Source organism: Lepisosteus oculatus, chromosome 9, assembly GCF_040954835.1.
Source record: "Lepisosteus oculatus isolate fLepOcu1 chromosome 9, fLepOcu1.hap2, whole genome shotgun sequence".
NCBI lineage: Eukaryota > Metazoa > Chordata > Actinopteri > Semionotiformes > Lepisosteidae > Lepisosteus > Lepisosteus oculatus.
This window is the reverse complement of record NC_090704.1, coordinates 10,206,078-10,218,201: the sequence shown is the minus strand read 5'-3', so window position 1 is coordinate 10,218,201 and position 12,124 is coordinate 10,206,078. Positions and strand designations below refer to the sequence as shown.

Sequence of the window (12,124 nt, the reverse complement as noted above, 5' to 3'; positions counted from 1 at the left end):
AGTTCTAAGTTAATGTATTAATTTGATGTACGAAATCGTTTTTTAAGGGCCGGGCGGGTGCTGATGGAGCCAGAGGAATGCCAGGTGAATCAGGGTCCAAGGTGCGTCATATTGGTTGTTTTATTTCCCTTTTTAGAAGTATGAGTTGCAATTGTTAATTATAGCAAATTTACCATAACCCACACTATGACAGGCAGAATGGGGGTTAATAGGTGGGCAATACGTTATTGTGACTGTATTGTAGGGGTGTAAAAATACACAATGATTTCCAACTTTTATAACTTTAAGTCAGTAAGAAATCAAGAGCTATAAAACCCTCAGACAGCATTTGCATTTTATTAAAAACATAAATGAAAAGCAAAACTTTTCTTTGTTCTAAACATATTGAAGACGTTTAAATGAAATGCAGCTTGAAAGAGTATTCACACTTCATAGCATAATATTTACTTTTTTACAGGGAGACAGAGGTTTTGATGGACTTCCAGGTCTGCCTGGAGAGAAGGGTCATAGAGTAAGTGTTGATGAATAATTTCAGCATTCATGTGATTTAAGGTTTACCATTATTATGTGCTGCTTTCGTGTCCAGGAATCACTGAGAAAAGCTTTGTTGTCAAAGACCCTGCTGAAAATATTGTATTTATTGTTTATTGTTAGCTTTTGTTCTTATGAAATGATGCAAATCCTCAAATTAATGTGACGATCCATTCTTCTAGTAGAGTAAGTTAATTTTCTAATTATTGTATGTAAGTATGACCAGCACAAAATATGGATTATTTACTGGATAAAGGTGCTGTGTTCTTGGTTTCTTTTGATGATTTGTAGGTGGTTAAATGATTTAAGGAAGTTTACAAAACAATTGTGTATGTTATAGTACATTACATGAATTTTTGCCCATCATATTGACTTATTTATCTTACATTTGGGATGAATTTAGCTTGGAAAATGGATTTCAGGTATACATTTTATTTTTTAAAAGTAGCTTAATCATACTCTCACATAAATTCAAAAGTGCAACTTTCAGTCAAATCAATACCTGACTTGATTGAGTTAGAACAAAAAGAGCAGAATGGACTAAAATACTTTTTAAGTAAAATATGAATATATTTTAAATCCATTAATGTTTAAATATAGGTCCTGTTAGAACTTGCAGTCTGTTGGAAAGGATAAGTGTATCACTGTAACATTCTCTTTGGATGACAGCACTCTTTCTATTTGAACAGCAAGGATGAAATAACCAAAACTATTTTGTGGACTAAATAAATTTACAGTGCTGAAAAACTCTCATGTGTATTCTTACATGAGCTCTACATTCCAAATTGGGACTTGGAGAACAAAATGACTTCTGTTTTACTGGTTAAGGAGTATAAAGTTGCTTTCAGTAATACAATTTAGCCTTGACTATCCATATTAGCTTGAGAAAACAAAATGAGGAAAACAGATGATCTTATAGGAAACTGAAAATATTTCAGTATTTCATCATATACTTTTGTGATAACATATAATGATAAGCATTATAAAGGCAGCACATAACTATCTGAACCAATTTCTACTTCTCAGAACAGCTAAGCAGCCTTGAAAATAAGTATTTTCATACAAACTGCATGACAAATTTAGATAATAGTCTTCTACGACAAGGGATCAAAGGGAACAATGATTTCCATGCTATATTCCAAGCCAAGACTGAAGAAAAGAAAAGAAACTTGGATGTATTGAAATTGTTTGGTATTTATATTAGAAAGCCATGGTGTAGCTGAGCTTTGTCATGAAGTAAAGTTGAAAACCTTTGAAAGCACAATACATCCAAAGTTGACAATAGTAACTAATTGCACACAGCAAAAAAAAATGTACTTTGCTTACAAATGATCTGTATGTCAAATTCTAAATTTACGTCTTCCTGAAATACTAAGGCTTAAAGATGGATTAAGCCTTAAACCATTTGACCCTCCCACAAATTGCTAATTACAAACCCAGGCTTTCATGACTGCTTTCCACTGGATAGAAAAATGAGCCCTCTGGAAACCAAAAGCTGCCATCAAGCACAAGGTTTATAATTTTTGAATAGATGGAAAGGTTGATTTTTTTTTTAATTCAAATTTAATGCATTAAAAATATCAATAAAACAGAAGCACGCATGGTGTCTAATTCTTTTCCTGTGACACAATAGTTGCTGCAAACTAACGAGTAGCCTTCTGCTGTTCTGCCATGTTTTTTATCATCACAGAACCAATGATGGAAGTTTTGAAAACAAATATTTGTTACGAATACATGTACTGTATTACTCTATAGTTTTGTCGTCTATAGGTTTTTGGTGTCCATATTGACAGCATTTCAGCAGGACAGTGTTTTTGTGAAAATAGCTACAGTGCATAGAAACACAATCATTAATAGCTTCCAGAGCTGAACTGGATAGATATTAGTGAGGAATCCTCAACTTAAATCACAGACTGGACCTAGAGGCAGCTGGATGGCTGTAATGCTTGACTGCTTCTGTTCTGCATTTCCTGTACAAAACTGTATAATAGGTTTCACAGTGCTATGTCTATGACAGCTTTATCTTCTTTTCTTCTGGTCAGTGCAGGGTTACATTGGGGAAGGATTTGATGAATAAGAACATAAAAAAGGCTTTCAAATGAAAGAAGGCCTTTCTGCCCATCTAGCCTGTTTGGTAGTTAATAGCTAATTGATTCAAGGATCTCATCCAGCCATTACTTGAAAAAAGCCAGGGTGGCAGCTTAAACAACATAGATGAGTAGCTTATTCCATACTCCCACAGCCCATTGAGTAAAGAAGAGCTCAGTTTTTAGTGCCCGTCCAAAAAATGTCATATTCAAAAGGAAGTCCAGAGTTTTACAATTTAAAAGGTATGATGCACCAGAGTGTGTGGTGGCACTTATTTGTTTTGCCTTTTGGAGGTGGGGGATGTATGGAATTTACTGCAAATATACAACCTCACAGGGCTTTTTTAAAAACGTGTATGATATTTTAAACAAAGATTCAAAGTGTCACTTGAAGAACCTGGGAAATGTGATTCTTAAAAACAAAAAGTTATAATTTTTCATGTTAGAAAAAATATAATGAGAATCTAAAGCTGGAATTTATATATATATATTGCCTTTAGTTTGATAAAGCCTTAAAAAAGCATGTCATATGAGGATGTCAGAAGTAAATCATAAAAATATTAGTATATCACAGTTTATGTTAGAATATTTGAAATATTTTAAGCGCAGAAAAGTGCCTAAAAGTTATTTTAAATGCTAAGCAAACAAGTTTTAACACTGAAATGTGCATTAATAAACTATTTTAATATGTAAATATTGGTTGATACACTTTAAATAAACATTAGCAGAGGTAAACTCTAACAAATGTATTCAATGTTAGAGGTTTAGAAATAATTTAGAAACAGAATTTGCAATCCTTAGTCAAATTATTACTGAAAGTCTCCATTGTTACAGGCTTGAATCAAGAATATTTTAAAAATTCCGTTTTTGTTTTGACTTCTACTTACTACTTAAGAAATATGAACCATTTCTTTATCAGTCGTGTGTTCTAAATATATCCTTGATGAGATATTAAGATGTTTTGGGATTTCCCTACAATTGGCTCAGTACAGCTGGGAGTAACATTAGAATTACTCATTTGGGCCTCTTTTGATTTAAAGTGAAACAGTTTTCCAAGCTCCTGCAGGATTGCAATGACATCAGTAGGGGGCACACTTCTCCTCTAGTTTGGTCTGAATTTGACATTATTGCAGACACTGTAGCCTATCAAAAGATGAGTGGGTGGGTGAGAGGAGCCTGTCTGCACTTCCAAATTCTCCTCTTGTGGGTACATGGTTTATAGTTGTGAGCCAACACATAAAGAGACATTTGGCAATTTTACATTGGATGGGTATATTATGTATAAATAACTGGCTATTTAAAAATGGAAAATGAAATGGAAAAGATTCATATTCCTACATTTGACTATTTTCAAAAGTGAAAGTGGTAATCTCTGCCTAAATTTGGAGGGCTCATACTGCTTGGAACCCAGGTCTTCAAGACATTAGATCACAAGAAAGGTATTTTTGGTCACTTCAAACTTCTTAATCCTGGGCTTTTCAAATTACAGGACATGGGTGTACAGAGCAGGGATATAGACTTTCAAAAGGACTGCTAGAAATAGCTGTGTGAGTTTAAACAATACTGTGCGTCTAATCTGGTAAACATCATAATAACACATCTTCCTTTGTGCGTTACAGGGAGAAACAGGTCCACCTGGCCCTCCTGGTTCTCCTGGTGAAGATGGAGAAAGAGTGAGCCAGTCTGCTCTCTAATTTGCTCATAATTATTGATGCCAACTTCTCTGTGTGTTAGACAGCTAACAATTTCCTTTTGGTCTGCAGGGTGACGATGGAGAGATTGGACCAAGGGGTCTTGCAGGAGAGAGTGTAAGGATTTTCATCTTCTTTAAAAAAGGTCACTTTTGTACTTGGTGTCTAGCTACTAAACAGGCACATGTTTATTGTGTCTGGAAGACAGTTCAAGCTTAAAATGTTGATCCTTTTATTTATGCTGCTATTCTACTGTCTGAAACTAATTTCATGCCCAAGAGAGCTGGCTGTTTTAGCATTTAATAGCTGTGGCAGAGAAAGTACTTTTAACATTTGACCTTACCTGGTGATACAGGAATCTGTTTTTTTCTAAGGGATGCATATGACAATCTCAGTTCTGAATTGTATTCAAGATGAAAAACAACTTTTACCGACAATTTCACACTTTTAAAAATTAGTGTGAACCCTAGTATATCATTGCTACTGACAATCTATGATTAAAGTTTTAAGGAAATCCTTTAAAACTCTTTGAAGAATATCATATGCCCTCATACCCTAGTTGTTAAGTCATTGTGATTGCCTATAATGAAATTAGTATCTAGATGGATACCATTTTCTTAGCTTGTTTCACAAATTCTTTATTCTTTTCTATGCTTATTTTGTAATGTAATAGGGATTTGAGGGAGTATTTTTAATATGTCTTTAGTATTTTTTCTGCACTAAACATAGTATTTAGTATGGTCACTTTATTATAAATGTTATAGAGAGGATTTAAAATATGGTACAATGGATAATAAATAAATTATTACCTTTTTGTTACATGTATATTAAAAAAGCTTCATCATTTGTAAAAAGAGAGTCAATATTGTGAATCAGAATTATTAAAGAAGGTAACTAAAAGAAAACACATCAATGTAAGTTTCAAACTACAGAATAGAAATACATGAGGTATTTTAGGTGAGAGTTAATTAATTCTGATGCAGTGCACTTGCCTGTATAAAACCACAAGATGGCAGAGTAGCTTGATTAAAATGTGATTCCCTTACGCTAACCTAATCCCTCCATCATTCTTTCATTATCTCTACAGCAGTCAAAAGCCATAGTCATTTCAGATTTTAATTTATACAGAATTATAGAAATCTTACACAATTATACAAAAAATAAATATTATATGTGCTATAGGATTTTAATTCTGCACATCAATCAGGTGGTGAACAAGCACAAAATGTATTAACAAAATCAGTAGCATTTTTATATGTGAGCAGGTGCTGTTATTATTGTTAATGGTAGGTGTGCATTATGTACACAGTAACCAGTAAACTTACAGAAAAGTGATGAGAAAAAAATATTTAATATGAAGTACATAATGTACACAACATGTAGTAAGTAAAGTTGATAATACAGCACAGTCCATTTAAGTAAAATCAGTGCATTTTAGGTAAATCAAGTACAAAAAATAAGGATGTTGGACTGATATCAGCACAGCAAATTTAAGCTCTGAAATTCTGCAGTGTATTTAGACAGGGGATGATACAAATTATTTTGGAGAAGCTGATTGCAAAAATTAAATGATGCCCAGAGCAATTACAGCATAAAATAAACATAGTCACTAAGGTATGAAATGGAAATCAGGAGGGTTTTTGCAACAGTGATACAGTACAACTCTTTTTAAGGCTCTGAGGCAGTACATCATACGTCTGACAGTTTGGCAGTCTGTACAATAACATTTTGATTGCTAGCTTATTGTTTTACAGTATCAGACAGTCTGGATAAATTTTGTCTTTTATCGCCGCCTGTTGCAGATGATAGACTGAGATTTTGTATCATAAAAAAGAAACACTTCACCATTCACTATTTGTGCAGAGGTCTGACTTGACTTCACCTGTTTTTGTATGTTTTCACCTAGGGTCCAAGAGGATTGCTCGGACCACGAGGGCCACCTGGTCCCCCTGGGCAGCCTGTATGTTGATTACTCATTTTCTTTTCACACTGTATGCATTCCAGAATCCAAATTTCCTAAAACCTTACTTTTAAAATAGACTATACTTATTAAAATGAGTTTTTCCACAGGGTGTTGCAGGCGTGGATGGCCCTTCAGGTCCAAAAGGAAACATGGTATGGAAAGATTTTTTATGATTTTTTAATTAACTTTACAGTTTTACCTGTAAAACCCAACAGAATGATATTTAAAAAAAAGCTGCACATTATCAAATGCCTGAGCTTGCATTGGTAAGACCTGGTTTTCAGTTTTCTTTATTAAACATCATACTTTACTGATATGTAGCCTCCAGAGGTTAAAGACGCATGAAGACATTTGTCTTCTCCTGACTTATAAAGGTTTGTACAGCTCAGAACACAATGAAGTGAAACTGATGCTCTTCCCTGTGGCCCATTTTAACATGTCACAAACACACCATGCACAATGACTATCATCAACTAGCCTTTGCAGGCAGATTTAATAGCTTAGTCTAGACTGGCAAAGAGCTCCACTGTTTTTCCCTAAGTAGTGGGAATCATACAGAGTTGGAAAAACACTTTGCCAAGTCACTTTTATGTGACTCACATTAAATATTTTACCTGTTGGATGCAGTTGGCTAACATGTATCATATATTCCTGGCATATTCACAAATATTATGTTTTTTCAGGTTGCTGTTTTGTGTTAAGAATAATGCTTAGAACATTACAAATCAGCTGCTAAATTCTACATTCAGATTTGATTTAAGTAGCTAAAATCATTCTTAAAATTTACAAGTAACTTGTTGCATTCTTATACTTCACTGCCATATTCTTGATTGGGTATATGCCAAATAGGTAAAAGAGCAAAGTGCTATTGTACAGTATGTTCGTGTTTTGACACATTACAGATGTACTTATTTTTTAATGCATTACTCAGAAGTAATAATTCATGATCATTTAAAAGAATAATTTGTATGCATACATAAGAAGGAAATATGAGAAAGAAATTGGTTGTTTCCTTTTTCAGATCTCTTGTCTTAAAATATTATTTTATAATACACATGTTTATATTATATTCTTCCTAATCTCTGTATAAATCTATTCAAATAACTGTATTTACTTAACAAGTTTTACTATTGCAGAAAAAAAACAGGCATTTTTTATTTGTTGCTGAATATATATTGATATGATATTTTTTATTTTTTATTTTTAAACATTTTTATTATTTTTTAAACAGAAATAGGCGTTTGCCTCTATGCAATACCAGAAAGACCCATCCAAACCATATGGAAGAGAAATGGTTTCACGTTTTTAAAAATAATTCTGTCTTTATTTAGGGACCTCAAGGTGAGCCGGGGCCTCCCGGACAGCAGGGCATCACAGGCCCACAAGTAAGTGTTAAAAAAAAGTTTCTGTCTAAGTAGAAGAGTTTTTTTGGAGGGGGGGCTTGCACACCTGTAAGTAGGAACCTTGATCATTTCTCTGATTCCTCCTCACCAGGGAATACAGTGTAATTTCCTTGAATGCTGTGAGTTTCTTGTCATGAAGGAAGAAACTGAAAGCATTGCATTCATGTGGCTGGAATTCTAATCGAGCCACACCTGCTGTGGCTGTGAGCAGGATCAGGTTACTGTCTGCATGCCAGTGTAGAGGCCTTTCTGCAAAAAGAAAAAAAAAAACAGCTTTACATCTGAGAATTTATTTTATGAATGTTTGACACCATTAAATGATGTTACCTTTTATGACTGCCATTTTACTGTGTACAGTGCCTTTCTTCAGTGCTTTTGCATGATAGTAGCAAAACATAACATTCTGTTCTCTTTTGTCATATAGGGTCTTCCTGGTCCTCAAGGCCCTATTGGACCACCTGGTGAAAAAGTAAGATCTCATGAATCATAGAATTTTCTCTTACTTTAAATGACAAGCAGCGGAACTTTGTATAGAGAATTTATAACAAGGCTCTTCAGTTTTTAAGACTTAAATTGTTGCTACAGTAGGTGATCACATACATATCTTGGCTGTGGTGAACTAGCTAGTGTTACAGGAAGACATCCCAGGGGTGGCAGAATACTCAGAATCAGACATACTGTACAAAGTTAAATGGGACACATCATAAAAAGCAAGCATAATAAGAATATATTGCTTATCTGAGCTACTATATGTCTTATCGTGTTATGCCTCACAACAAATCATAATTCCAGCACACTATTTGTACTATTTGTATTCCCCTGGGTGTCAATGCTAAAGACAGTGTTGGAAAAGTACTCAGCTGTTGTTGTGACATTTAACCTTTGATATGTGATCTCTCTGATCAGGGACCTCAAGGCAGATCAGGTCTTCCTGGCTTGCCTGGCTCTGATGGACCTCCAGTAAGTCTTTTTGCAGCCTTCATTTCATATTTCTCCCCTTTTCGGTAATCGAATAATGTACATTGTGAGCAATTCAAGCATATATATTTTTGAAGTTATCATTTTCTGCTCACCCTTGCCAGGTTTGTTACAGCCTTAAAGAAAAGGTTTCAGAAATGTTACAGGCCTGCAGCCTTTTTCTTTATTAGCATTGAATCAGTGGCACTCCATCAAATCAGCCACTAGATGGCAAAAGAAGGATGAGCTTTAAAATCAAAATAAGGTTATAAAACCACAAAGCTATAGGTAAGCTAGAAATTATAAACACGTTTTTTTGAAACAGGTTAAAAACTCTTCGTTCATCATTGGTGTTCAATGATTGTCAGCCCTCTTTTATGCCTTGCTTCTAGAGTATTAGAAAGTACTTTGTGCTCGCATGGAGGCTCAGATTTTTGGAACAGCTTTTAATCTGAACAATGAGAAAAAAGGGTCAGGTGGATGGGTGTTTTACAGTAGGAGAGTCTTTAGCAAAATCTCTGCAGCAGGATCACTGTCTTGGAAATGTGCGTCATTTATCAGTGAAGATGACCACGTATTGCTCTGAGTGGTACATAAAATGATTTAAAAGCATCCCTGTCTGTCGCAATTTTTCTTATGTCATTGTTTTACTCCTGTCATGCAGTTTTGGAGTTGCCCTATATACTGTACAAAGTAATTATCTGACATCAGCCAAAAAGATATTTCCAGAGATTTTTCACAGTGGAGAGGGAAGTCTGTGTGCCTGCATTCCTGATGTGATCATTAGCACAGCTCTGACTCTAATTCTCCGTCACTCCAGTGTCCTTTTGAAAAGCTGCCGCAGTTCAGTAGTTACAGAGATATCTGACTTAATAAACACCTAGCAATCACACCTAAAATAAATACATGCAATAGGTCTTGTCACAATAACTCTTCTTTTTATCATATACTTTGGTGCCAAGCAGGTTATTATAAATAAATTGGTATTTTTGTTTAAAATGAGAAAAAAATATATATTTTTTGCACATACTACTTCCACATTTAATTCCACACTAAATTAACATTTACATTACAATCATTGCCTTCATAGGGCCACCCAGGTAAAGAAGGACCACCAGGTGAAAAAGGTACCCAGGTAAGTTAAATATTTAATTTAAATCTTTGTGAAATTGTAAAAATGAACATAAAGAAGACTACTGCTAATAATAAAATACAGGAATATACAGTATGCCTGTGTATATAGCCAGCCATGAAGGAGTTATAAAAGCTCAATATGTAATTTTGGAATTCTTGGGTTTGGGTGTTTAAATAATGTTTTTAGTGTTAGTTCTCCATTTCCAGACTGAGATTCTTGCTCTCTCACATCTTGAGATGTGAGAAAGGCCTGTAGGTGTATTATATACTGAAAGAAACAGAACAGTTTTCTGCCTTTCACAAATGTGTTTCAAATCCAGCAACTTGTTTAACTTCATAACTATTTAAGATGATAAACAACCTTAGCAGACTTGGTGGTTTTTATTAAGAGGTAGCACAACATTATTACACAAAACAACAGATGGTATTATTAATACGAAAGCAATCCCATTGCATTATAGACACTTATAACTATAATTCAATGAGTATTCCTCACACTCATATTTGGATTGTTTCTATGTATCGATAAAACCTATATATCCTTGTATAATGAGTGAAAATGATATGTTCATGATCGTTTTCTGAATTCAAATAATCAATTTGTAAAAAAAATATTGCCATTTCAATTTCAGAAAAATTGAAATGCACTTTATTTGTTATTTAATGGGCATTTTATGCTAAGGATGATTTCTTGACTATCATGAATCACAAAGGTATTCAACCCTTTTGCTGTCATTTGTTGAAATGGATCATTAAAAAGAAATAGAACTAAAAGAGCTGATAGCAGCCTAGATATTGGAGAAAATAAGTAAGATTCATTACTGAGGCAGACTCGTAGTGTGATTACTAAAGAGTCATTTTTTTGTATTTGTCTTATTCTGTTTTTCCCATGCTTAATCAATTAATTCTATTTCCAGGGACCGACTGGCCCTCAAGGCCCCATTGGCTATCCTGGCCCTCGTGGTGTAAAGGTAATTCATAAACATTATTTTCTTTACATGTTAAACTTCCATTATTTCTGAATAACTCTTTCATCTTTTCTTTAATAGGGGGCTGATGGTGTACGTGGACTAAAGGGTGGCAAAGGTGAAAAGGTAAAGATATTTATCTTCAGCTACATTGTAAATACATATATGTCATCAGTAAAGGCTGAGAAAGATTTGATTATATGTACAGTATGTAAATCCTATATTTACAGTAAGCTGTATGTTTAGATGTTTAGATTTAATTACCCTAATTCAAGAGACTCCAGAAATGTGGTGAATCTTCCAGCCTTTATATGCTTTGTTGAATTCAGAAAGTAATGTTTTTTGTTGCTTGTGTTACACTATTGTAACCAGATATTATAGAAACCTTAAGATAACCCACCAAAAGCTCAGCAGATCTATCTTCTTAATACTCCAGCACTGTGGAGCTTTATAGATCAATGAAGTCAGTGCACTCACGGAGTGAGTCTTACAAGATAATTTAAGATGTGTGTGGAAGACATTTGTTAGACTGATATAGAATTGGTCCTACACAACAGTGAGGACTAGCTGTGATATTTGAGGAGAGGTCTAAAAGCATTCAAGAATCTGAAAGAATGTCAGAGGGAAAAACATGAACATTTCTACTTGAAATGCTGGGCCTTTTGTGGCTAGTTAAGTTGGGACTTCCTAATACATTCTGAAATTTGTTGTACCTGGTTGTTAATTTAATTAGAATTCGAACATTGGAACATAAAATAAAAACTCAGCTTGTTATATAAATATGTAAGTAAAATAAGACTAGATAAGCCTTCTTGCAGGTATCCTATTGATATGATGGTTGCTTATTTCTGTCTATTTTGCTTGAGAAAGTATGTTCGTCACATTAATCTGAACTGTGCACTAGTGGTGCATCAAAGGGATTAGTCAGTAGCTTAATTGTAAGCTCTCTAATGTTCACACTGAATAAATAAACAGTGATTAAGAACATCATTAATTGCCCATTTATCTTGTTTGGTCATCAGAAGAATGGTGATGTTTAAACTTTAGTATGATATTATTGAAATTGAAATTGTGGAATAGATACTGTATCTGTTGTAGAGTAGTGTTATTGCCTTCTTGATAAGATTTATATTCATATTTAAATATACGTGCTTGTGCATTCAGATAAATAAAAGTATTCTATGAACAGAACTTATAATCCTGTACCTAATAGATCAATTCATTTTGTATATACCACCTTATACAACATTGAAAAACCAGCATTATTCTGGCTTTAAATCATAGAGGTTACAGAAAAAGAATGCATTAAAATGATTAACATTCCTACCTTTGATAGCACGCTTTGAAACTTACATGAGATCTCAAAATTCTCAAGACTTTAAGACATTTG

General features: G+C 34.0%; 1 protein-coding gene across 7 annotated transcripts in view; it reads left to right on the top strand.

The window, feature by feature from the left end:
• Positions 1-12,124, top strand: part of col11a1a (collagen, type XI, alpha 1a) — a 106,435-nt gene that overhangs the window by 42,889 nt on the left and 51,422 nt on the right. For all 7 annotated transcript variants that reach the window (XM_069194117.1, XM_069194121.1, XM_069194116.1 and 4 more), the window contains 12 exons: positions 48-101; positions 458-511; positions 4,238-4,291; positions 4,382-4,426; positions 6,216-6,269; positions 6,380-6,424; positions 7,604-7,657; positions 8,100-8,144; positions 8,582-8,635; positions 9,723-9,767; positions 10,684-10,737; positions 10,816-10,860. In XM_069194117.1, coding sequence (XP_069050218.1) covers positions 48-101; positions 458-511; positions 4,238-4,291; positions 4,382-4,426; positions 6,216-6,269; positions 6,380-6,424; positions 7,604-7,657; positions 8,100-8,144; positions 8,582-8,635; positions 9,723-9,767; positions 10,684-10,737; positions 10,816-10,860 — 603 coding nt within the window. The remainder of the gene's footprint in view (positions 1-47; positions 102-457; positions 512-4,237; positions 4,292-4,381; positions 4,427-6,215; positions 6,270-6,379; positions 6,425-7,603; positions 7,658-8,099; positions 8,145-8,581; positions 8,636-9,722; positions 9,768-10,683; positions 10,738-10,815; positions 10,861-12,124) is intronic.